The following is a 27473-nucleotide window of genomic DNA, read 5'->3' as shown; positions in this document are numbered from 1 at the left end:
GGCTCCCAGGCCGCCTGCAATTTCTGCGGTCTGGAGGAGTCCGTGTTCCATGTTTTTATTGAATGTACGAGGTTGCAGCCCCTGTTCCACTATTTAAAGGGGCTGCTCCTCAAATTCTGGTTGCACTTCAGTCCCACACTCCTGATCTTTGGGCACCCTGTGCGGAGGGGAGCGGGTAGGTCCGAAGGCCTCCTCGTGGGATTGCTCCTGGGCACGGCCAAGGGGGCCACCAGCCAGTCCTGGCAGCGGGCGGTCGAGGGTGTCATTCAGCTTGACTGCCTGCCTCTCTTCCGAGCATACATCCGCGCCAGGGTGTCCCTCAGAGATGGAGCACGCGGTGTCCACCTGTATGCTCGCGGCCTTCCGTGAGAGGTGGGCACCAGAGGGACTGGAGTGCATTATTACCCCCGGCAACCAAATTTTAATTTGATTATATATGTTTTAAAGTTGAATTTGTCTTATTGCCGGTTTTGTCCTCCTCCCCTTTTATAGGGGGCACTTGTATATATTTATGTTTTAGAGCCCAAAAAAAAACATTAAAAAAAACCATACAAAAACACACAAAAAATACAAAAAAAAAAAAAGGGTCTTGAAAAATGCTTTTAATGTCCCCCAGATCAGGGGGCACTTGATTTAACTGTTTATTTTGTTTTCCAACAAAATAGTTGTAGAGCTGTTGCATTTTGAGTAGCTTAGCAAGTCACATGATGTTCACAAGACTCAATAAAACCCCAATCAGTTGGGTCTAGGTCATCCACGACGAGGCATGCAGTTGTGAGTCTAGTGGATGAACTGATAATGTGTAATGTGAGTGGGGAGTCGGGAGGCGGAGCGCCAGGCGAGCAGCCTACAAGAGGCCCACCAGCAGAGTCAGAGAGGCGAGCGGGGAGTCGGGAGGCGGAGCGCCAGGCGAGCAGCCTACAAGAGGCCCACCAGCAGAGTCGGAGAGGTGAGCTGGTGCAGCTAATGCAGGGAGGTAAAAAAGAAGTAGAAAGAAATCGAAAGGTGACGTCACAGCCAAGGGGGTAAGTGATTGGCTGGTGATTGGTAAGTAGTTTTTCTTTTTCTTTTCTATATCAGTAAGTTACCTTTAGCATTGTTAATGCCAATTTAAGTTTATCTAAGGGTTAAGTCATGGCAGGACAGCTCGGACACGTGTTATGCTCCTCCTGTACTATGTGGGAAGTCAGGGACGCCTCCGGTATCCCTGACGACTACGTGTGCGGGAAGTGCATCACCTGCAGCTCCTGACGGACTGCATTGCAGCACTGGAGCTGCGAGTGGATAAACTCTGGAGCATCCACGATGCTGAGAATGACGTGAATAGCACGTTTAGTGAGTTGGTCTTACCACGGGTAAAGGGTACACAGCCAGATAGGGAGTGGATGACCAACAGGAAGAGCAGTGCAAGGAAGGTAGTGCAGGGGTCCCCTGCAGTCATCCCCCTGCAAAATAGATACACCGCTTTGGGTACTGTTGAGGGGGATGACCCATCAGGGGAGGGCAGCAGCAGCCAAGTTCATGGCACCGTGGGTGGCTCTGCTGCACAGGAGGGCAGGAAAAAGAGTAGGAGAGCTATAGTGATCAGGGATTCGATTGTAAGGGGAATAGATAGGCATTTCTGCGGCCGCAACCAAGACTCCAGGATGGTATGTTGCCTCCCTGGTGCAAGGGTCAAGGATGTCTCGGAGCGGATGCAGGACATTCTGCAAAGGGAGAGTGAACAGCCAGTTGTCATGGTACATATAGGTACCAACGATATAGGTAAAAAAACGGGATGAGGTCCTACAAGACGAATTTAGGGAGCTCGGAGCTAAATTAAAAAGTAGGACCTCAAAAGTAGTAATCTCAGGATTGCTACCAGTGCCACGTGCTAGTCAGAGTAGGAATCGCAGGATAGCTCAGATGAATACGTGGCTTGAGGAGTGGTGCAAAAGGGAGGGATTCAAATTCCTGGGACATTGGAACCGGTTCTGGGGGAGGTGGGATCAGGAGAATCCAGATGGTCTGCACCTGGGCAGGACCGGAACCAATGTCCTAGGAGTTAAACTAACATGGCAGGGGGATGGGAACCTATGCAGGGAGACAGAGGGAAATAAAATGGAGGCAGAAGCAAAAAATAGAAAAGAGAATAGTAAAACTGGAGGGCAGAGAAACCCAAGGCAAAAAACAAAAAGGGTCACATTACAACAAAATTCTAAAGGGGCAAAGTGTGTTAAAAAGACAAGCCTGAAGGCTCTGTGACTCAATGCGAGGAGTATTCAGAATAGGTGGACAAATTAACTGCGCAGACAGTAGTTAACGGATATGATGCAATTGGCATCACGGAGACATGGCTCCAGGGTGACCAAGGCTGGGAACTCAACATCCAGGGGTATTCAACATTCAGGAAGGATAGGCAGAGAGGAAAAGAAGGCGGGGTGGTGTTGCTGGTTAAAGAGGAAATTAATGCAATAGTAAGGAGGGACATTAGCCTGGATGATGTGGAATCAGTATGGGTGGAGCTGCGGAATACCAAAAGGCAGAAAACACTAGTGGGAGTTGTGTACAGACCACCAAACAGTAGTAGTGAGGTTGGGGACAGCATCAAACAAGAAATAAGAGATGTGTGCAATAAAGGTACAGCAGTTATCATGGGCGACTTTAATCTACATATTGATTGAGTTAACCAAACTGGTAGCAATGCGGTGGAGGAGGATTTCCTGGAGTTATAGCAGATGCATTCATTATAATCTACCAAAATTCTCTGGACTCTGGGGAGGTACCAGCGGATTGGAAAGCAGCTAATGTAACGCCTCTGTTTAAAAATGGGGCAGACAAAAGGCAGGTAATTATAGGCCGGTTAGTTTAACATCTGTAGTGGGGAAAATGCTTGAAACTATCATTGAGGAAGAAATAGCGGGACATCTAGATAGGAATAGTGCAATCAAGCAGACGCAACATAGATTCATGAAGAGGAAATCATGTTTAACTAATTTACTGGAATTCTTTGAGGATATAATGAGCATGGTGGATAGAGGTGTACCGATGGATGTGGTGTATTTAGATTTCCAAAAGGCATTCGATAAGGTGCCACACAAAGAAGATAAAGGTACGCGGAGTCAGAGGAAATGTATTAGCATGGATAGAGAATTGGCTGGCGAACAGAAAGCAGAGAGTCGGGATAAATGGGTCCTTTTTGGGTTGGAAATCGGTGGTTAGTGGTGTGCCACAGGGATCGGTGCTGGGACCACAACTGTTTACAATATACATAGATGACCTGGAAGAGGGGACAGAGTGTAGTGTAACAAAATTTGCAGATGACACAAAGATTAATGGGAAAGCGGGTTGTGTAGAGGACACAGAGAGGCTGCAAAGAGATTTAGATAGGTTAAGCAAATGGGCTAAGGTTTGGCAGATGGAATACAATGTCAGAAAGTGTGAGGTCATCCACCTTGGGGAAAAAAACAGTAAAAGGGAATATTATTTGAATGGGGAGAAATTACAACATGCTGCAGTGCAGAGGGACCTGGGGGTCCTTGTGCATGAATCCCAAAAAGTTAGTTTGCAGGTGCAGCAGGTAATCAGAAAGGCGAATGGAATGTTGGCCTTCATTGCGAGAGGGATGGAGTACAAAAGCAGAGAGATCCTGCTGCAACTGTATAGGGTATTGGTGAGGCCGCACCTGGAGTACTGCGTGCAGTTTTGGTCACCTTACTTAAGGAAGGATATACTAGATTTGGAGGGGGTACAGAGACGATTCACTAGGCTGATTCCGGAAATGATAGATTGAGTAGACTGGGTCTTTACTCGTTGGAGTTCAGAAGGATGAGGGGTGATCTTATAGAAACATTTAAAATAATGAAAGGGATAGACAAGATAGAGGCAGAGAGGTTGTTTCCACTGGTCGGGGAGACTAGAACTAGGGGGCACAGCCTCAAAATACGGGGGAGCCAATTTAAAACCGAGTTGAGAAGGAATTTCTTCTCCCAGAGGGTTGTGAATCTGTGGAATTCTCTGCCCAAGGAAGCAGTTGAGACTAGCTCATTGAATGTATTCAAGTCACAGATAGATAGATTTTTAACCAATAAGGGAATTAAGGGTTACGGGGAGCGGGCAGGTAAGTGGAGCTGAGTCCACGGCCAGATCAGCCATGATCTTGTTGAATGGCGGAGCAGGCTCGAGGGACTAGATGGCCTACTCCTGTTCCTAATTCTTATGGGATAAATAGGATAAATGGTAGGCAGTGACTAGTGGAATGCCGCAGGGCTCAGTGCTGGGACCCCAGCTCTTTACAATATACATTAACGATTTAGATGAAGGAATTGTGTGTAATATCTCCAAGTTTGCAGATGACACTAAACTGGGTGGCGATGTGAGCTGTGAGGAGGACGCTAAGAGGCTGCAGGGTGACTTGGACAGGTTAGGTGAATGGCCAAATGCATAGCAAATGCAGTATAATGTGGATAAATGTGAAGTTATCCATTTTGGGGACAAAAACACAAAGGCAGAATATTATTTGAATGTTGGCAGATTAGGAAAAGGGGAGGTGCAACGAGACCTGGGTGTCATGGTTCATCAGTCATTGAAAGTTGGCATGCAGGTACAGCAAGCGGTGAAGAAGGCAAATGGTATATTGGGGGCCTTCATAGCTAGGGGATTTGAGTATAGGAGCAGGGAGGTCTTGCTGCAGTTGTACAGGGCCTTGGTGAGGCCTCACCTGGAATATTGTGTTCAGTTTTGGTCTCCTAATCTGAGGAAGGACGTTCTTGCTATTGAGGGAGTGCAGCGAAGGTTCACGAGACTGATTCCAGAGATGGCTGGACTATCATATGAGGAGACAGTTGTTCAACTGGGCCTTTATTCACTGGAGTTTAGAAGGATGAGAGGGGATCTCATAGAAACATATAAGATTCTAATGGGACTGGACAGGTTAGATGCGGGAAGAATGTTCCCAATGTTGGGGAAGTCCAGAACCAGGAGACATAGTCTTAGAATAAGGGGTAGGCCATTTAGGACTGAGATGCGGAGAAACTTCTTCACTCAGAGAGTTGTTAACCTGTGGAATTCCCTGCCACAGAGAGTTGTTGATGCCAGTTCATTGGATATATTCAAGAGGGAGTTAGATATGGCCTTTACGGCTAAGGGGATCAAGGGGTATGTATGGAGAGAAAGCAGGAAAGGGGTACTGAGGGAGTGATCAGCCATAATCTTATTGAATGGTGGTGTAGGCTCGAAGGGCCGAATGGCCTACTCCTGCACCTATTTTCTATGTTTCTATGTTTCTCTAAACCTTTGTTAATAAACCAACTAGTTCTTAACAGCAATGTGTTGCTATGACTTTTTAAGCAAAGAACCCATGAAGTAAATACATTACACACAGGATATGTGGCACAGAAACAGGCCATTCGGCCCAACCAGTCCATGCCGGCGTTTATGCTCCACTCGATCCTCCTCCCATCTTTATTCATCAGCATAACCCTCTATTCCCTTCTCCCTCCAATGCTTGTCTAGCCTCCCCTCAAATGCATCTATACTACTCGCTTCAACCACTCCCTGTGGTAGCGAGTTCCACATTCTCACCACCCTCTGGGTAAATAAGTTTCTTCCGAATTCCCTATTTGATTTCTTGATGATTATCTTATATTGATGGCCTCTAATTATACTCTTCCCCACAGGTGGAAACATTTTTTGTTAACCTTATCAAAACCTTTCATAATTGTAAAGACCTCTATTAGGTCACCCCTCAGCCTTCTTTATTCAAGAGAAAAGAGACCCAACCTGCTCATCCTTTCCTGATGTGTATACCCTCGCATTTCTGGTATCATCCTTGTAAATCTTCTCCGCACCGTCTCCAGTGCTTCTATATGCTTTTTATAATATGGTGACCAGAACTGTACACAGTACTCCCAAGTGTTTCATATGGAAGCCTCCTTGATAAAGTGCAGCATCCCCACTGACACCTGGGAGTCCCTGGCCAAAGACCGCCTTAAGTGAAGGAAGTGCATCTGGGTAGGCGCTGAGCACCTCGAGTCTCATTGCCGAGAGCATGCAGAAATCAAGCGCAGGCAGCGGAAGGAGCGTGTGGCAAACTTGTCCCACCCACCCTTTCCCTCTATCTGTCCCACCTGTGACAGGGACTGTAGTTCTCGCATTGGACTGCTCAGCCACCTAAGAACGCATTTTTAGAGTGGAAGCAAGTCTTCTATGTTTCCTCGATTCCGAGGGACAGCCTGTGATGATCTGGAAGGCTGGGTAACTGGGACTGATTACCAGGCAGTAATCTCATCTCGTTCTTCACATGAAACCACACTGAAACTAGATTACTGGCTGGAAGTCAGCGTGTCCATTTTGTTTTATAACATGTCTTTGTTTCATTCTCACTCGTGGTGGTTTTGCCGCTGGGTGCCACGGCAGACATTGATTGCCAGGATGCCGGCTGACTGGTAATGAAAACCTGACTGCAGGATCAATACCTACCTCACAATCACCGCACAGTTTATTGAGTGACAATTGATCGCGTTTTCTGACTTGAGGAGCCCAGGTGAAGAGCCATGGCCCCACGGGACAGGGAGCCACGAAGGTGGAAGAGAGCAGAAAGGTGAGGTGAATCAAGAGCTGGCGGAGCGGCAACAGAAGCAGGCTTGAATTTTAAAGCACCCGCAAATTGTAACAGGAAGAGGATATTAAAGAAGGTCAGAAGTTGTGACGACCTGGGAAAGAAAGAGTTAAAGAGTCGGGCACTGTGCACTGACTGCATCACAGTGAAAACATAACAACATAAGAATTAGGAGCAGGAGGCGGCCATACGGCCCCTCAAGCCTGCTCCGCCATTCAGTAAGATCATGGCTGATCTTCAATCTCAATTCCACTTTCCCGCCCAATCTCCATATCCCTTGACTCCCCTCGAGTCCAAAAATCTATCGATCTCAGCCTTGAATATATTCAGCAATTCAGCATCCACAGCCCTTTGGGTAGAGAATTCCAAAAGATTCACATCCCTCTGAGTGAAGATATTCCTCCTCATCTCAGTCTTAAATGGCCGATCCCTTATCCTGAGACTGATTCTAGATTCCCCAGCCTCTCAGCATCTACCCTGTCAATCCCCCTCAGAATCTTATATGCTGCAATGATATCACCTCTCATTCTTCTAAACTCCAGAGAGTATAGGCCCAATCTACTCAATCTCTCCTCATCGGACAACCCTCTCATCCCAGGAATCAATCTAGTGAATCGTTGTTGCACCGCCTCCACACAAAATCCTGGAACTCCCTCCCTAACAGCACTGTGGGAGCACCTTCACCACACGGACAGTAGCGGTTCAAGAAGGCGGCTCACCACCAACCTTCTCAAGGGCAATTAGGGATGGGCAATCAATGCTGGCCTTAGCAGTAACGCCCACATCCCAGGAACAATTTTTTGTTAAAGTATATTCTTCCTCAGCTCAGGAGACCAAAACTGTGCACAGTACTCCAGGTGTGGTCTCACCAAAGCCCTGGACAATTGTAGCAAGATTTCCTGCAGGGAGGAGGAAAAACGTGTATTAGGAGCATAGGAGGAACAAGATAAGAAAGCTTAGAGCAGCAATGACACCAATAAAATTGATAAAATAGAACTAAAGAAGGGTTGCTATAGAGATATAAAGCATGGGAAGAGAGGATCAACCATCAAACAACATGTCTTGAGTTATATTTTGTATCCTCTTAGGGGTAACTTTCCAGCTTCACACTCCTCCTACAACAACAGCAACAACAACATGTATTTATGTAGCACCTTTAACGTCCCAATTCACAGGAGTATTATGAAATTAAAAATTTGACACCGAGCCGCATAAGCAGAAATTAGGGCAGGTGAAAGAAGTATGTTTTAAGAAGCGTCTTGAAGGAGAAAAGAGAGGTAGAGAGGTGGAGAGGATAGGCACCGTGTTCCAGAACTTGGGGCCTAGGCAACAGAAGGCATGGCCACCAATGGTTGAGCGATTATAATCAGGGATGTTTAAGAGGGCAGAATTAGAGGAGCGCTGACATCTCGGGGGGTTGTGGGGCTGGAAGAGATCACAGAGATAGGGAGGGATGGAGCACTGCCCATTGGAAGCACAGATCGGAAATCCAAGAGCTAGCTATACATAATATCCATTTATTTAGGTGGTCAGATACTGCCTGAATTTCAAATGCCATTGAACTGTGAACCAGGAGCATCATGGGAAAATTGCCTCAATTAGCTTGACCTTGACAGCGAAGTACAAATACATACATCAGTAGCGTCGAATGTTTGTTACCTACCAACAATGAGGCCTGTGTATCCAATTGTGGGGTCGTAAGGACATTTCTCTTTCCCCTCAAAGGTCGACGATAAAGTGAAGTTCTCAATCTCCTTGATAGCGGCAGGGGGAAAAAGAGAATGAGATCAAAGCGGCAAATACAATTGTCAAAGATATGCAGCCCAGGAAAATGCTTTTGCCATCAATGCCAGTAACCACATGCACAGAAGAAATACTCACAATGTACGCGCAGTGAGGGTGAAAGGCATACGTCCCACAGGTATATAAATGAGTTTCATTGAATCTTTTCAAAAAACGGATGTAGTTAAAGCAGTCCGTCTGCAAAGAGCACAGAGTATTTCACGATCAGGCGGGAACTTAAATCTTCAAGACATTCATTCAATCTGCCGTCACCCAACAATAACAACTTGCATTTATATAGCGCCTTTAACACAGCAAAACATCCCAAGGCGCTTCACAAAATTTGGCACCGAGCCACATAAGGAGATATTAGGGCAGATGACCATCAGCTTGGTCAAATAGGTAGATTTTAAGGAGCTTCTTAAAGAAGGAGAGAGAGGTGGAGAAGTGGAGAGGCTTAAGGAGGGTGTTCCAGAGTTTAGGACCCAGGGAGCTGAAGGCATGGCTGCCAATGGTGGAGCGATTAAAATCTTTTTTTTTTCTTTTGCGTAGTAAAATGTTCCAAGGTGCTTCACGGGAGTGTTATAAAACAAAATTTGACACCGAGCCACATAAGGAGATATTAGAACAGGTGAACTTGATCGAAGAGGTAGGTTTTAAGGAGCTTCTTAAAGGAGGAGAGAGGCGGAGAGGTTTAGGAAGGGAATTCCAGAGTTTAGGACCCAGGCAGCTGAAGGCAGGGCCACCAGTGGTGGAGCGATGAAAATCGAGGATGCACAAGAGGCGGGAACTGGTGGAGCACAGAGATCTTGGAGGATTGTAGGGTGTTAGGAAGTTACAGAGATAGGGAGGGGGTGAGGGCCATGGAGGGATTTTAAAACAATGATGAAAATTTTAAAATTGAGGTATTGCCGGACCGGGAGCCAAAGTAGGTCAGCGAGCACAGGGGTGAACGGGACTTGGTGCGAGTTAGGACATGGGCAGCAGTTTTGGGTGAGTTCAAGCAAGTCTAATCCCTTTCCCATACCTCGGCGTGCCCTCGCTTTTCTTGGCAATCAATTCTTTTAGCTGTCACTGCCTCCCATTGTATCTGTTAATGAAAAAACATTGAACTTACTTAGTGCAACAAATTTAAATTTCCGTGAAGAAATAAATTAGAGACAATTTAGTGCTGTATACTGTATTCGCTGCTCACAATGTGGTCTCCTCTACATTGGGGAGACCAAGCGTAGATTGGGTGACCGTTTTGCGGAGCACCTCCATTCAATCTGCAAATGTGACCCTGAGCTTCCGGCTGCCGGTCACTTTAATTCTCCACTCCACTCCCACTCTGACCTCGGTCTCCTCCACTGTTCCAACAAAGTTCAACGCAAGCTCGAGGAACAACAGCTCATCTTTCATTTAGGCACTTTACAGCCCTCTGGACTCAACATCGAGTTCAAAAATTTCAGAGCGTAACCACTGCCAATCTTTGGCTCCCTTTCCCTCCACCCCACGCCCCCACTCCCCCCACCGGCCCCACTCCCCCCACTCCCCCCACCCACTCCACCGGCCCCACTCCCCCCACTCCCCCCACACCCCCACCCACCCCACTGCCCCAACCCACCCCACCCACTCCACTCCCCCACCCACCCCACTGCCCCCACTCCCCCCACCCACCCCACCCACCCCACTGCCCCCACTCCCCCCACCACCCGACTGCCCCCACTCCCCCCACCCACACCACCCACCCCACTCCTCCCCCCACCCACCCCACTGCCCCCACTCCTCCCACCCACCCCACCGGCCCCACCCACCCCACTGCCCCCTCCACCCACCCCACTGCCCCCACTCCCCCCACCCACCCCACCGGCCCCACCCACCCCACTCCCACCGCCGGCCACACTCCCCCCACCCACCCCACCGCCCCCACTCCCTCACCCCACCCACCCCACTCCCCCCCACCCACCCCACCACGCCCACTCCCCCCAATCCCCCCCCCTCACCCCACCCACCCCACCGCCCCCACTCCCTCCACTCCCACCACCGCCCCCACTCCCCCCACCACCTCCACTCCCCCCACCCACCCTACCGCCCCCACTCTCCCCACCCCCTCACCCCACCACCCCCACTCCCCCCACCCCCTCACCCCACTCACCCCACTCCCCCCACCCACCCCACCGCCCCCACTCCCCCCACCCCCTCACCCCACCCACCCCACTCCCCCCACTGCCCCCACTCCCCTCACCGCCCCCACTCCCCCCATCCACCCCATTCCCCCCACTCCTCCCACCCACCACCCTCAGAGCTCATTTCTTTCTTTTTTTTCTCCTTGTCTCTAATGGCAGTTGGTCATTATCCCGCCATTCACACCCTATCTTGACTAATGTTTTTCTAACTCCTGGCATTACCATTTGAATTTGGACCATCGTCCCTTTTGTCTCTCTAATCTTTCCTGCCTTCCAACCTGTCACAGACCTTCCCTTTTGTTCTTTCTTCCCCTCCCCCTGTCAGTGCTTGTTAAGACTCTGTTCTTTGTGAACACTCTCCAGTTCTGACGACCCCGAAATGTTAACTCTGCTCCCTCTCCACAGCTGCTGCCTGAGATTTCCAGCATTTTCTGTTTTTTACTCCAGATTCCAGCACCCGCAGTATTGTATTTTTGTTGTAGTGGAGGCAGCACTGGATGTCTGTACATCAACAGAGTGGGGACAGATGTAGGCTCAGGTTCAGCTCTGCTCAGTACCTGGTCAGAGTCAAGAGTCACTGGAGGTCACATTGGGACTCCACCATCTCCGGAACATTCTTGGTTGCTTTGTAAGGTTCCAGAACCACCGTCCACCATTTTCAAGATAAATGCTGACTGGGGGCGGAGCCAGGGGGAAAAAGGAGTTCTGGCTCCTAAGGTCGGAAGAGATTCACAGCGTACCTGCAGAGGCCAATCCATCAAGTGAATGGAGCTGCACTGGCCTCAGCTAGAATGTAGGTATCCCACCCACCCCAGTAGTAGGGTCCAAGCCAAGCCAAGCTAATGGCTTAGGCCCCCAGAGGGTGCTAACACGTTATTTACATTTTTGCCCTTTGCCCAGGAGGTTGAGGGGAACATCGCTGGGGTTGGGCAGGGGGCGGACAACCCCTAGCAAGGTGGGCAAACGGGAGCGTTTCTGTTGGCATGGCTGGCGGCACCAGAGATGCGCTGGAGGTGGCATCTGAACTCGCTGGCCTCGGGTTCTCGCCTCCTGACCAGCAGAGGCAGACTCAACCACCAAGAAGTGTGTCCTGCAGATTTTCAGCTCTAGTACCTTTCCCTATGGGCTAGATTTCCTCCTTCCCTCACTCCCACTCCCACCCCGCAACCTGCCGTTTTGCCCGAGTAGTAGCTCTACATAGAAGTCCTGCTTATCTTCTCGTTCTTACATAAGAACATAAGAAATAAGAGCAGGAGTAAGCCATACGGCCCCTCCAGCCTGCTCCGCCATTCAATAAAATCATGGCTGATCCGATCATGGACTCAGGTCCACTTCCCTGCCCGCTCTCCATAACCCCTTATTCCCTTATCGTTTAAGAAACTGTCTATCTCTGTCTTAAATTTATTCAATGACCCAGCTTCCACAGCTCTCTGAGGCAGCGAATTCCACAGATCCACAACTCTCTGAGAGAAGAAATTCCCCCTCATCTCAGTTTTAAATGGGTGGCCCCTTATTCTAAGATTATGCCCTCTAGTTCTAGTCTCCCCTATCTGTGGAAACATCCTCTCTGCATCCACCTTGTCAAGCCCCCTCATAATCTTATACGTTTCGATAAGATCACCTCTCATTCTTCTGAACGCCAATGAGTAGAGGCCCAACCTACTCAACCTTTCCTCATAAGTCAACCCCCTCATCTTCGGAATCAACCTTGTGAACCTTCTCTGAACTGCGTCCAAAGCAAGTATATCCTTTCTTAAATATTACGGTCTTTCAAGCTCTGTTGTGGGCTTCTCCTCATGCTCTCATCTCTTCCCCCTTTCCCCCACTTAAGCTCTTTGATTATGATCAGCCCGAGATTGGTCAGCTGCTCGCAGTGCCGGTCTGGGTTCTGAGCGCTGCCTGTTCCTCAAGGTCCCTGAACTCGCACTTCCCCCCTCCCAACCCATCCCCCGCCCCCGACAAGTCCTTTGACAAGTGGCACCTGTGATCAGGTGGTGCACTAATCCTCACTCCCGAGAGCCTCTGACTGAGCTGCCTCCCCCGCCCCCTCCCCCCGCCCCGCCATTGTTTAGGGCCCCAGTTTCAGACTTTCCCTTGTTCAACGGGGCAGCAAGCCATTGCCACCCGTAATCAGCAGGCCAGTCCTGGGTCAGTCACTGCTCACCACTTCCTACGGACCACGGCCTCCGACCAGTCCGTTATCCGCAAATTGCTGGTTGGCCAGCCTGAAGAACATAAGAATTGGGAGCAGGAGTAGGCCATTTGGCTCCTCGAGCCTACTCCGCCATTCAATAAGATCATGTCTGATCTTCGACCTCAACTTCACTTGGTGGTTATGTTACTGGACTTGTCATCCAGCAGCCTGGACTAATGATCCAGAGTCGTGAGTTCAAATGCCACCACGGCCATTGAGGAATCTAATTTCAGTTAATTAAATAAATCTGGATTAAAAAAGCTAGTGATGACCATGAAACTACTGGAAAAACTCATCTGGTTCACTAATGTCCTTTAGGGAAGGAAATTTGCTGCCCTTACCCGGTCTGGTCTATATGTGGCTCCAGACCCACAGCAATTGTTGACTCTGAAATGGCCTAGTGGCAAGGCAAGACACTTGGTTGACTCACGACCACCTTCTCAAGGGCAATTAGGGATGGGCAATAAATACTGACCTTGCCAGTGACGATCACATCCCATGAATGAATGTTCCTGCATTATCCTCAATTCCCTTAATCCAAAAATCTATTGACTGAGCATCCACAGCCTCTGGGGTAGAGAATTCCAAAGTATAACAATCCTCTGAGTGAAGAAATTTCTCCTCATCGCAGTCCTAAATGGCCAACCCCTTATTCTGAGACTGTGACCCCTGGTTCTAGACTCCCCAGCCAGGGGAAACATTCTCCCTGTCAAGCCCCGTAAAAATGTTATGTTTCAATTCGATCACCTCACATTCTTCTAAATTCTAGGGAATTCTAGGCTTTTAGTCTCATCAATTTCTCCTCATCGGACAATCCCCTCATCCCAGGAATCAGTCTGGTGAAACCTTCGTTGCACTCCCTCTAAGGCAAGTATTTCCTTCCTCAGGTAAGGAAACCAGAACTGTACAGTCTGGTCGTGGCTTCTCCAATCACCGCAACCAGTGTGGGAACAGCACGCCAATCATTGCTCATTATCGTTTTGAGTATAACATTTATAAACTTAATTGCCTTTAATGTGTTTCTGGACATGTTTTGTACCAAAAAGACACTTAATGCATGAATGTTACCTCAGAATAGCCACAATCTGGAGAGAATGTTTTTCTTTAATAATATAATTATAGAGGGGAATCAAGTTAAGTGGAATATCATACTCCAGCTGAAGTAATTGTTGCCTTGATGGTCTCTCTGAGACTAAGAGACACTCCCCCAGCTGTGAAATGCCCTGTATAAATTTACCAGCTGTCTAGAGTGAAGTCATCATCAAAGGCAGTCCCTCGAATTGAGGATTATTTGCTTCCACGTCAAAAAGTTCACAGATGTTTCAATGAAGGACCTAAAATTCTAAGTCCCGCACTACATGTTGAAGGGTGGAAGATGCCTGTGCGTGGATTTTTTTAACGTGTGGTGACCGTTGCACATCAGCCACGACATGGTCTTAACAGAGTTAGGTCTTGGTCCAGTGGCAAGGGTTAACCAAGATGACTGGAGACCAGCTCTGCTGCACAGACCTAGTGCGCACACATATCGCGGTGTGGGCTGGCCCGTGCTGCCCCTGGGCCTCTGACCCCGAACTCACACCTCCCCTGGGCCCCGATCACGTCCCTCTAATTTCTCGCCGCTCCGTCGCCTCGATCTCGCCGCTCCTACAGTATCTGCCCATGCTCCAATCGTCGACCTGGACCTTGATGATGTCACTCTTCTCCTGCTCTCCTGCTCCAGCACGTGCTGCTCCCTGGAGCGATATGCCACCACGCTGCTCCTTCCGCTCCCCGGCCTGCTCCGATGGTGCTCGCAGGCCGGGGGCCACTCAGCCTGCTGCGCCACACTGCTCCTTCCTTAGAGTGAAGTAGCACCATGTTCACTACCAGAGCCAAACAGCGTGACATGTTTACATATGACATTCTATTATAAATGGAGACTTGGGAATTTATAATGGAAAATATAAGGAGAGAATGTACAGCTTTAAAACGGAGACGGAATGATATCTGCACGCTCTGGTCCAATTATCCCTGCCCTCTAAACCCACCTCACTCAGAGATTTTGCTCTGCACTCCGTACAAGACTCGAAGATTTTGCTCTGCACTCCGTACAAGAGGTCAACTAGTAACGGTAATTGGTATTCCTGCAATATATATCACTCGTGGCGCAACACCTCCGACTCTTACTGTGGAATGCCCCGCCTGAAAGGGCGGTGGAAGCAGATTCAGTCGTAACTTTCAAAGGGGAAATTGGATAAATACGTGAAAAAGTAAAGGCGCAAATAGAAAAAGGCTTTCAAAAATGATTTTCTTCTCCGGCCCCTGTTTGTGTGGATTGTCTGTGTGATGCACACAAACTGCCCCAAGAAAATTTTTCAGCAAGTGTTTAAGGTTCGATCTGGAGGGATGCAGCGAGAGAGGTGAGTGTGTGGAACATAAAGGCTAAACGAACCAGAGGGGAGATGAGCAGAATTTATTTTTAACGCAGCGAGTTGTTATGATCTGTAACGCGCTGCCTGAAAGGGTGGTGGAAGCAGAGTCAACAGTAACTTTTTCCAAAGGGGAGTTGAAAAGGTTGAAAAAAAAATGTGTCGGGCTATGGGGAAAGAGCCAGGGTCGTGGGACTAATTGGATCGCTCTTTCAAAGAGCTGGCATTGGCGCGATGGGCTGAATGGCCTCCTGCTGTGCTTTACAATCTGCGATCCTTACCACTTTCATGGAGCTGTCGTCGATGTCGCTCATATTTAAGGCAAAAATGGCCCCTCTTGCTCCGACATAAAGGACCCCCTGTTCCTCCTCAAGCCAGAACGTGGTGTAGTTGTACACGGTGTGACTGAATTGCTTGTAATCAAGTAAATCTACAAGAGACAAAAATTGTGTTTGTAAGATTAATTTTCAATGTATATACGTTTATAGTTATATTTATACTTACATTTATATAGCGCCTTTCTCGACCACCAGACATCTCAAAGTGCTTTACAGCTAATGAAGTACTTTTTGGAGTGTAGTCACTGTTGCAATGTGGGAAACGCAGCAGCCAATTTGCGCACAGCAAGCTCCCCAGACAGCAATGTGATAATGACCAGATAATCTGTTTTTAGTGATGCTGATTGAGGGATTAATATTGGCCAGGTCACCAGGGAGAACTCCCCTGCTCTTCTTCGAAATAGTGCTGCGGGATCTTTTACGTCCACCTAATAGGGGCAGACGGGGCCTCGGTTTAATGTCTCATCCGAAAGACAGCAGCTCCGACAGTGCAGTGCTCCCTCAGTACTGCACTAGTGTGTCAGTCTAGATTTATGTGCTCAAGTCCCTGGATCCCACAACCTTCTGACTCAGAGGCGAGTGTGCTACCCACTGAGCCACAGCGGAGAAGATATAGCAGTGGTCGTAGAATTTATTCAGTGACTAACTGAGCATAGAGCCAAGCAGTAGTAAAGGCATCACAACCAGGTACATAACAAATAGGTACAGAACTGGGTCATTCAGCCCTTCGAGCCTGTTCTCCCATTCAAATAGATCATGGCTGATGTGTATCTTAACTCCATCGTCCCGCCTTGGTTCCATAACCCTTACTACCTTGCCTAACAAAAATCTATCAATTTCAGCTTTGAAATTTTCAAGTGACCTCTTGCTGTCAATCGGAAGCACTTTTCCAACACACGATTGCAAGGTGATGAATGGTAATGCAGAGAAACTGAATATCTTTCCTACTTTTGTTATAAATTCTTCCTGTAATACGCAGGTGAACATTTTCCATTGCTAATATAAGGGAACAGGTATGGGAGAACACGAGAATCTTCAGGAAAAATCTAGCATCACAGAAAGCCTGTGCCTCTTTGATAGATCACCTGCAGCAATCTCCTTCTCACCGTATCCCTTAACCCTTTCGCCAAAGGAAATGTTACTTAGAATTTATAGCCCAGAAACAGGACATTCGACCTGACAGGTCAGTGCTGGTGTTTATGCTCCACATATCCAACTTCCTCAACCTCACCTTTCCTCAGAACTTAAATTCTTGATGTTTGGAACCATCCTCGTTATTGCCACCGTATCAAGGCAAAGGTAATAATGCCCTTCCTATGATCAGCTCATCAGGAAGGCACAGGATGTCGGGGTCAGCCCAACACCTCACTCGGCCAGAATATAACACCCCTTAAGGCAGTGGCAGTCAACAGAGAAAGACTATTTCCTCTGGTCGAGGAGTCAGTGTCAAGAGGCCATCACCTTAAAACAGTCACTGAGAGAGTGAGGAGGGATGGTAGGTGAAATTCCTTTACACAGAGGGTTGTTCAAAGGTGGGATACTTTGTCAGCGGGAGTGGTGAGGTCGGGGCGAAGGAGCAGCGAGAGACGGTACAGGGATGTGATCGGGACCCAGGAGAGGTGTGAGTTCGGGGCCCGGGGCCCAAGGGCAGCATGGGCCAGCCCATTCGTATTCTCCCATACCCGTTCCCTTATATTAGCAATGGAAAATGTTCACCTACTCACCTGGTCCGTGCAGCAGAGCTGGTCTCCAGTCGTCTTGATTAACCCTTGCCACTGGACCAAGACCTGGCTCTGTCAAGCCCGTGCGCTGGCTGGTGTGCAACGACCACCACAAATTTAAAAGATCCACGCACAGGCATCTTCCACCCTTAAGGATGTAGCTCAGGACCTGGAACGTATCCTTTTTTGGTGTGGAAACAAGTCATCCTCATTTCGAGGGACTGCCTATGATGATGATGACTTTGCCACAAGGAGTGATCGAGGCCCCTCACCTGCCCCGCGCCGACCCCTCAACACCATGCAGGGGAAATTGCCCCCGCAGGTGGCAAAGCTTGCGGACAGAGCTGCTCTCGAGGCGGTGGTTAAAGGGATGGGTGCCAGCATCCCGGGCCGCCATCTTTTTTTGTCGGCCAACTCTCATGCCCCGAGTGTGGTCCGAGCTGCCATTGTGCAGCCTGGCGCTCCATCTTGGGTGCCCTGGTGGCCCTGTGGTGGCCATCAGAGGCCGTATAGAGTGCGCAGCGGCCCTCCCCTTTAATGGAAGGGGAGGGGCGTCGAAGCACGTTGGCCCTAACAGCGGCCCAGACCCGCCCCCAAAGGAAGTGGAGCGTTGGAGTTAGTGCTCTCCGCTTCCTTTGAGGGGCAGAAAGCCCAATTCAGTGACGGGGGCGGGATCTCCGCGCCGGGCGCTAAACATCCCGGCCCCGGAAGGTTAACGCCCCAATTGGGGAGGGGGGGGAGGGCGATTGCCCCCCTTGATTCCAGTTGCTTGGGCTGGATGGAAACTCAGGCCCCAGAGATAAAAGAAGATGCTACACAGCCTCCCAGTAAAGATCAGGTCGTAAAGCTGAACCAGTTGCACAAATCGCTTGGTAAGCTTCAGTGTGCGGAGAATTACTGTTCCTGTCCATATAGATCCTTCTCTGGTCAGCTGCACAGAGGCAGGTTTGCTGCACAATTCCAGCGCATAAATTGTGACTCTACATATTGATTGGGCTCTACATATTGACTGGGCTAACCAAACTGGTAGCAATACGGTGGAGGAGGATTTCCTGGAGTGTATTAGGGATGGTTTTCTCGACCAATATGTCGAGGAACCAACGAGAGAGCTGGCCATCCTAGACTGGGTGATGTGTAATGAGAAGGGACTAATTAGGAATGTTGTTGTGCGAGGCCCCTTGGGGAAGAGTGACCATAATTTGGTAGAATTCTTTATTAAGATGGAGAATGACACAGTTAATTCGGAAACTAGGGTCCTGAACTTAAGGAAAGGTAACTTCGATGGTATGAGGTGTGAATTGGCTAGAATAGACTGGCAAAGGATACTTAAAGGGTTGACGGTGGATAAGCAATGGCAAACATTTAAAGATCACATGGATGAACTTCAGCAATTGTCCATCCCTATCTGGCGTAAAAATAAAACGGGGAAGGTGACTCAACCGTGGCTAACAAGGGAAATTAAGGATAGTGTTAAAACCAAGGAAGAGGCATTTAAATTGGCCAGAAAAAGCAACAAACCTGAGGACTGGGAGAAATTTAGAATTCAACAGAGGAAGACTAAGGGTTTAATTAAGAGGGGGAAAATAGAGTACGAGAGGAAGCTTGCAGGGAACATAAAAACTGACTGCAAAAGCTTCTATAAATATGTGAAGAGAAAAAGATTAGTGAAGACAAACGTAGGTCCCTTGCAGTCAGATTCAGGTGAATTTATAATGGGGAACAAAGAAATGGCAGACCAATTGAACAAATACTTTGGTTCTGTCTTCACGAAGGAAGACACAAATAACCTTCCGAATGTACTTGGGGACAGTGGGTCTAGTGAGAAGGAGGAATTGAAGGATATCCTTATAAAGTGGGAAATTGTGTTAGGGAAATTGATGGGATTGAAGGCCAAATAAATCCCCGGAGCCTGATAATCTGCATCCCAGAGTACTTAAGGAAGTGGCCCTAGAAATAGTGGATGCATTGGTGATCATTTTCCAACAGTCTATCAACTCTGGATCAGTTCCTATGGACTGGAGGGTAGCTAATGTAACACCACTTTTTAAAAAAGGAGGGAGAGAGAAAGCAGGAATTATAGACCGGTTAGCCTGACATCAGTAGTGGGGAAAATGTTGGAATCAATCATTAAGGATGAAATAGCAGCGCATTTGGAAAGCAGTGACAGGATCGGTCCAAGTCAGCATGGATTTATGAAAGGGAAATCATGCTTGACGAATCTTCTGGAATTTTTGAGGATGTAACTAGCAGAGTAGACAAGGGATAACCAGTGGATATGGTGTATTTGGACTTTCAAAAGGCTTTTGACAAGGTCCCGCACAAGAGATTGGTGTGCAAAATCAAAGCACATGGTACTGGGGGTCATGTACTGATGCGGATAGAGAACTGGTTGGCAGACAGGAAGCAGAGAGTCAGGATAAACGGGTCCTTTTCAGAATGGTAGGCAGTGACTAGTGGAGTGCCACAGGGCTCAGTGCTGGGACCCCAGCTCTTTACAATATACATTAACGATTTAGATGAAGGAATTGAGTGTAATATCGCCAAGTTTTCAGATTACAGTGTGAGCTGTGAGGAGGACGCTGAGAGGCTGCAGGGTGACTTGAACAGGTTAGGTGAGTGGGCAAATGCATGGCAGATGCAGTATAATGTGGATAAATGTGAGGTTATCAATTTTGGGGACAACAACACGAAGGCAGAATATTATCTGAATGGCGGCAGATTAGGAAAAGGGGAGGTGCAACGAGACCTGGGTGTCATGGTTCATCAGTCATTGAAAGTTGGCATGCAGGTAGAGCAGGCGGTGAAGAAGGCAAATGGTATGTTGGCCTTCATAGCTAGGGGATTTGAATATAGGAGCAGGGAGGTCTTACTGCAGTTGTACAGGGCCTTGGTGAGGCCTCACCTGGATTATTATGTTCAGTTTTGGTCTCCTAATCTGAGGAAGGACGTTCTTGCTATTGAGGGAGTGCAGCAAAAGTTCACCAGACTGATTCCAGGGATGTGTGGACTGACATATGAGGAGAGACTGGAACAACTGGGCCTTTATTCATTGGAGTTTAGGAGGATGAGAGGGGATCTCATAGAAATGTATAAGATTCTGACGGGACTGGACAGGCTAGATGCGGGAAGAATGTTCCCGATTTTGGGGAAGTCCAGAACCAGGGGACATAGTCTTAGGATAAGAGGTAGGCCATTTAGGACTGAGATGAGGAGAAACTTCTTCACTCAGAGAGTTGTTAACCTGTGGAATTCCCTGCCTCAGAGAGTTGTTGATGCCAGTTCATTGGATATATTCAAGAGGGAGTTAGATATGGCCCTTATGGCTAAAGAGATCAAGGGGTATGGAGAGAAAGCAGGAAAGGGAATGATCAGCCATGATCTTATTGAATGGCGGTGCATGCTAGAAGGGCCGAATGGCCTACTCCTGCACCTATTTTCTATGTTTCTATGTTTCTATGTTTATTGGCTGTGCTGAACGCTTAATGTTTGCGGTAAATTGCTTCTTCCTATTATTTACAATCCATGCATTCCATTAGTTAGCAATCAGAGCAAGTACCTGTACAGCCTTAAAACATAATTTGCATGCTAACAATTAATTTCCCCACAGAGATTACAGCTGTATAAAAAAAAATCTATACTGGGGCTGAATTTGCGGTTCCTATAGGCATGCACGAGGTGTGCACACGCCTGTAGGAACCGCGCAAGTTTCTGCTTTTACCAACACAAGAGTTTCAAAAAATAGAGAAATAAAATGTTATCACTCATTTATATATTTAAAAACCCTGTCCATTAAGGTAAGTTTATTTTTAGCCCTGTTAAAACATATTTCAAAAAAACATTTCTGTGTAAAATATTTCACTAAATTGTATTTTAATTAATTTTATATCGGTAATGAGTTTTTAAAAAATATATTTGACGTGTTTGTGTGTTTTTGGGGAGTATTCCCATTCATACTTATGTCAGCTCCGTACAAACGGACCTCACCATAAGTCTGAATGGGGATCCCCCTACTTTGATTGGTTAGGCCGGCCCATGTGATCCCAGGGACGCTTGCAAAGTGCCTGCACTCCTGAGATACGCGGGCCTCTATGCAGGCCTCCGTGTGCAGGCCGAGAACTGCGAGTCTCCGAACCTCCCGGACCAACAGGTACGTTCGTAGATTTTTTTAGGTTTGGAGGCATCCGCCCACGGGAAGCCTCCAACCGCAAAATGTGGGCCACTGTGTTAAAAGTCTTGCTTCTATTTTCTGCTTCTTAAAGGAGGCTGATAAAATGGAAAATTGGGACACTCTCTCATTTTCAGTAGCCAGTGTTAGCATCAAACACGCCCAGGTTGATTATAGCACAGGTTGGATGCAGGCTCAAGATCCTTCTACTCTGTCTCTACATGGTACCATAACCCAATCTTCAGAAGAACCACCCCCTGTTCAGCATTGTTCTCATTTCCCACATGCGGCCTTTCGGAATGAGATTGCCAATATACTATCGAATTTGAAAGAAAGACTTGCATTTATACAGCGCCTTTCATGACCACCAGATGTCCCAAAGTGCTTTATAGCCAATGAAGTACTTTTTGAAGTGTAGTCACTGTTGTAATGTGGGAAATGCGGCAGCTAATTTGCACACTAGCAAGCTCCCACAAACAGCAACGTGATAATGACCAGATAATCTGTTTTTTAGTGTTGTTGATTGAGGGATAAATTATGGCCAGGACACCAGGGATAACTCCCCCCTGCTCTTCTTCGAAAATAGGAAGAAGAATGGGTTATTTGTCCACCTGAGTGAGTAGATGGGGCCTCAGTTTAACTTCTCATCTGAAAGAAGACACTTCCGACAGTGTAGCACTTCCTCAACACTGCACTGAAGTGTCAGCCTCGATTTTCATGCTCAGGTCTCTAGAGTGGTACTTGAACCCACAACCTTCTCATTCAGTGGTGAGGGTTCTCCCAACTGAGCCACTGACAGGACATAAAACCCACCACGAGCTAGGTGGAGACTGCTTATTTCATATGGATTCCGCCAGGCAATAGAGGGAGGAGATTTACATTCCAATGATCCGTATTGGATTTCAACCCAGTTGAGGGACACGTGGGTAGTAAGCCAACCCATTGTGTTTCCAGGTCATCTACTGGTATATTTTGGCTTTCTAATTGTCATGCTATTTCTATTTCAGTGCTGCTGTTCCACAACTCTACTCAACCATTATTGGCTGATTGCTGGGCAGTCGATCTGCAATGGTGAGGATCAGCAGCATGGCAATGCAGAATGGTGAAATCCATTGTCGCCTTGTTCAAAGAGGCTAGTTTTCAGCTCAGTCTTCTACCAAGATGCCAAGTGGATTTAACTAGTCACTTATTATAGTAGTCACTGTTGTAATGTAGGAAGCATGGCAGTCAATTTGCGCACAGCAAGTTCCCACAAATAGCAATGTGATAAATGACCAGATAATCTGTTTTTCGTTATGTTGGTTGAGGGATAAAGATTGGCCCCAGGACACCGGGGATAACTCCCCTGTTCGTCTTCAAAATAGTGCCATGGGACCTTTTACGCCCACCTCAGAGGGCAGACGGGGCCTCGGTTTAACGTCTCATCCAAAAGGGGGCACCTCTGATAGTGCAGCAATAGATTATGGGGTCGAAATTACCTCTTTTTATCGCCCCATTAGCGCCTCTGGGAGTTTGCGGAGATGCTGCCACGGCAGCGCCCTGGGCCGCCATTAATCCGCCGATGATGTCATCGTCGTGCGTGGCGACCCCTCACCACCCTTTGCCGCCGCGCAGGGGAAATTGCACTCGGGTGCGAGGGCTGGCGTGAGCGGATGTCAAAGTTAGTTTGCCGGGTCACGAAGCTGGCGCACATCCGCTCTCGGGGCTTTTTTTTGTCGGCCAACTCTCGGGTCGGCTCAACGATGGTGATCCTAGCGTGTTCCGGGCCACCACCGTGCAGCCCGACACTCCATTTTGGGTGCCGGGCTGCTGTCCGGGCCGCATGCTGCCCTGGTGGCGGCCATCAGAGGCCTCGCAGAGTGCGCAGCGGCCCTCCCCTTTAATCGAAGGGCAAGGGCGCTGAGGTGCGTGGCCGATCCTCGGAGCATCCACGTAGCACTTCCGTCATTGCCCCAGTAGTGCCCTGGGACCAGGCCCCAAAGGAAGTGGAGCATGCGAGATCACGCTCGGCTTCCTTCGGGGGGCGGTACAGTCAATTCGGGGGTGGGGGCGGGACCTCTGCACCGGGCGCTAATATCCCAGGGACGCAGGGCAATTTCATCCCCTCTATGAATGGTGAACCTGTGGAATTCTCTACCACAGAAGGCTGTGGAGGCCAAGTCACTGAATATATTTAAGAGGGAGATAGATAGATTTCTCGACACAAAAGGCATCAAGGGGTATGGGGAAAAAGCAGGAATATGGTGTTGAGATAGAGGATCAGTCATAATCATAGTGAATGGTGGTGCAGACTCGAAGGGCCGAATGGCCTACTACTGCTCTTATTTTCTATGTGCTCAAATCGCAAGGGAGGGACTTGAACTCACAACCTTCATGACCCAGAGGGCAGAGTGCTACCCACTGAGCCAAAGGCTGACACCACATTAAGACCTGAGGATGTGGCGAGAGAGCAGAAGGCCAAGGGGTTTGAGCACTGTGCTTCCACAATGCCACACTGCGGACACTCCTCTGCTGACAGTAACAGAAACAGAGATCAAGAACCCTTCCTTCCATCATCTGCTGACTTCGTATATGTCTTACATAAATTCAACAAACTATATTGTCCACTGAACCAGGCAGTTCGACTAAATGAAACAAAAGGTTTCCCTCACTAAAAACTGAAGATACCTTTGAATAAACTTTTGCCTTTCTGTTGGGAACACCGTTGCATTTCTATCCTATTTTACAATGTTTCAGATTTTCCTGTGGCGAGATCGGTGATGGGAAATTTGGCGTGCCGCTTTCGCCGTTGATAACTTATTCCGTTCTAGCCTGCTTTTCTAATTTAGAATAAGCCACAAAGAGCACATTGGAGGATCAGAAGCAGCGCAGCCAATGGCCTTTGCGCTTTCCATCGCTCCATGGACCGTTCCTGATACCTGATTACGTGATGGCGTTTAATGGGTTATTCATCAGCAATAGAAAACATCCTTTTAAAGATCCCCACTTGAGGCCATGAATATAAGATAGTCACTAATAAATCCAATGCAGAATTCAGGAGAAACTTCTTTACCCAGAGAGTGGAACTCGCTACCACAGGGAGTCGTTGAGGCGAATAGCATAGATGCATTTAAGGGGAAGCGAGATAAACACAATAGGGATAAAGGAAAAGAAGGATGGTATAATGTATGCACCTGTGAGTATGCTCTTTGATTTCTGGTTGCACTTCAGTCCCACACTCCTGATCTTTGGGCACCCTGTGCGGAGGGGAGCGGGCAGGTCGGAAGGCCTCCTGGTAGGACTGCTCCTGGGCATGGCCAAAGTGACCATCAACCAGTCCAGGCAGCGGGCAGTCGAGGGGGTCATTCAGCCCGACTGCCTGCCTCTCTTCCGCGGTTACATTCAAGCCAGGGTGTCCCTGGAGATGGAGCACGCGGTGTCCACCGGTACGCTCGCGGCGTTCCGCAAGAGGTGGGCACCGGAGGGGACTGGAGTGCATCATCACCCCCGGCAACCAAATTTTAATTTAATTGGTTAAAGTTCCATTGAGAGTTTTATTTGTTAATTTGTGTGTCCCTTTAATAAGGGGGCACTCGGCTTTATCTGTTTATTTTAAAATAGTCGTAGAGCTGTTGCATTGTGAGTGGCTTAGCCAGTCACGTGATGTTCCCAAGACTCAATAAAACCCCAGTCAGTTGGGTCTAGGTTATTAATGATGAGGTATGCAGTTGTGAGCCTAGTGGATGAACTGATAATGTGTAGTGTGATTGTTAAACCTTTGTTAATAAACCAACTAGTTCTTGATAGCAATGTGTTGCTATGAATTCTTAAGCAAAGAACCCATGAAGCAAATACATTACAGATATGTTGATGGGGTGAGATGAAATAGGGTGCGGAGGAGGCTCATGTGGGGCATAAACACCAGCATGGATCTGTTGGACCGAATGGCCTGTTTCTGTGCTGTAAAATCCTACGTCATTCTCTGTAATAGGGTAACACATTGGAGGCCTCTGTTGACGTAAGGCCTGGAAGGGTGTGATACATCTGTCTTCTGCAGATCAGACTAACCTTCTCGTTGAGAAGCCAGTTCTTTTAACCGATGTAACCACCTTGTTATTTTAAACCAGATCCCCCCCCCCCCCGCCAGCTGCGTGATTATTAGAGCGAGCTCTGACTTTAGCAGTTGTCAGCATTAGACACATAACTGGAGAGAACCGGTAAATATATCTTTGCTTCACTATCTTAACTCGGTCATGAGGAATTATAGCCTTTACGTAAAATGGAGCTAAAGGTCATGATTAATGACACGCCTCCTGGCACCAACAACAGGCTGCATTGAAGATACAAAGAGCTGACCTCAGTGAAGGACAGATAGGACCATGTAATCCTTTAATCACAAGGGTTTTTAGTCCCTTGAAGACATATTTTTACAGCATGAAATACAGTATTTGTGTCATTAAGTGCCAGCTGTGGCTCAGTGGGTAGCACGCTTGCCTCTGTGGGTTGTGGGTTCAAGTCCCACTCCAAGGACTTGAGCACAATAATCTAGGCTGAAACTTCAGTCCTGAGGGAGTGCTGCATTGTCGGAGGTGACGTCTTTGGGATGAGACCTTAAATTGAGTTCCTGTCTGCTCGCTCAGGTGGATGTAAAAGATCCCGTGATACTATTTCAAAGAAGAGCAGGGGAGTTATCCCCGGTGTCCTGGCCAATATTTATCCCTTAATCAGCAAAACAAAAACAGATGATCTGGTCATTATCACATCGCTGTTTGTGGGAGCTTGCTGTGCGCAAGTTGGCTGCTGCGTTTCCCATATTACAACAGTGACTACACTCCAAAAGTATTTCATTGGCTGTAAAGCGCTTTGAGACATCCGGTGGTCGTGAAAGACGCTGTATAAATGCAAGTCTTTTTTATTTCTTTCTAATCACAATCACATACTTGTTCACATAAATCGGGCTACAGTCAGGTCACCACTGACATTATGGTGACAGTGGTAGCAATGTGAAAACTGGCTTAGCTGCAGGAAAATCCCCATCGCCATTGATATCAATGGTGGTGGCGCTCCAATAATGACATTCTAACTGTTTTCGGCAACATAGAAACATAGAAACGTAGAAAATAGGTGCAGGAGTAGGCCATTCGGCATGGTCCTCTGACAGTGCTGCACTCCCTCAGCACTACATTGGAGCATCAGCCTAGATTTTTGTGCTCAAGTCTTTGGAGTGGGACTTGAAACCATAACATTCTGACTCAGAGACGAAAAGTGCTACCCACTGAGCCACAGCTGACAAGAACGGGAACCTATTATGTATGAAATCATAGTGAGGAGCCTTGCACGCTAAATCACTGTGGAACTATGCATTACAGACTGCACGTCAGCCTTGTGTCAGCTGTGGCTCAGTGGGTAGCATACTCGCCTCTGAGTCTGAAGTTTGTGGGTTCAAGTCACACTACAAGAGACTTGAGCACATAAATCTAGGCCGACATTCCAGGGAGCGCTGCACTGTCGGAGGTGTCGTCGTTTGGATGAGACGTTAAACTGAGGCCCCGTCTGCTCTCTCGGGTGGACGTAAAGGATAACACGGCAATATTTCGAAGAAGAGCAGGGGGAGTTATCCGCGGTGCCCTGGCCAATATTTATCCCTCAATCAATATAATTTTTTTAAATTATCTGGTCATTATCACATCGCTGTTTGTGGGAGTTGCTGTGCGCAAATTGGTTGCCGCATTTCCTACATTTCAACAGTGACTACACTCCAAAAGCACTTCATTGGCTGCAAAGCACTTTGGGACATCCTGGGGTTGTGAAGGGCTCTGTATAAATGCAAGTCTTTATTTGACTGCCAAAATAAGCTGCCTCATAAATGGAGATAGATAAATGGGCACAGATTAGTCTATCATTCCAAAATATTGATTTGATAATATCACAGCTCAACCTGAAATGCTCCAGGGCGTGCAAAGTACGTGTAGCTGTGTCAGATGTCTACACAACGAGATAGCTAACCAGCCTCTGCCGGCCAGTCTTCCCAGACTGGATAAACAATTGAGCACAATTCTGCAAGCGGTGGAAGAACAGGTACAGCAAGGCACGCCAAGGTGGAGGGAGAATTGGCTCGGG

General features: G+C 48.0%; 1 protein-coding gene across 1 annotated transcript in view; it reads right to left on the bottom strand.

Annotated features, from left to right (window-relative positions):
* sema4gb (sema domain, immunoglobulin domain (Ig), transmembrane domain (TM) and short cytoplasmic domain, (semaphorin) 4Gb) overlaps nucleotides 1-27473 on the bottom strand; it is a 254681-nt gene that overhangs the window by 86449 nt on the left and 140759 nt on the right. The window contains exons 3-6 of the mRNA XM_070876489.1: nucleotides 15432-15580; nucleotides 9408-9470; nucleotides 8480-8578; nucleotides 8262-8352 (exon numbers count right to left, since the gene is read on the bottom strand). Of these exons, the coding sequence (XP_070732590.1) occupies nucleotides 8262-8352; nucleotides 8480-8578; nucleotides 9408-9470; nucleotides 15432-15580 (402 nt within the window). The remainder of the gene's footprint in view (nucleotides 1-8261; nucleotides 8353-8479; nucleotides 8579-9407; nucleotides 9471-15431; nucleotides 15581-27473) is intronic.

Source organism: Pristiophorus japonicus, chromosome 3 (assembly GCF_044704955.1).
Source record: "Pristiophorus japonicus isolate sPriJap1 chromosome 3, sPriJap1.hap1, whole genome shotgun sequence".
Lineage (NCBI taxonomy): Eukaryota > Metazoa > Chordata > Chondrichthyes > Pristiophoridae > Pristiophorus > Pristiophorus japonicus.
This window is presented reverse-complemented; position numbering and strand designations above follow the sequence as displayed.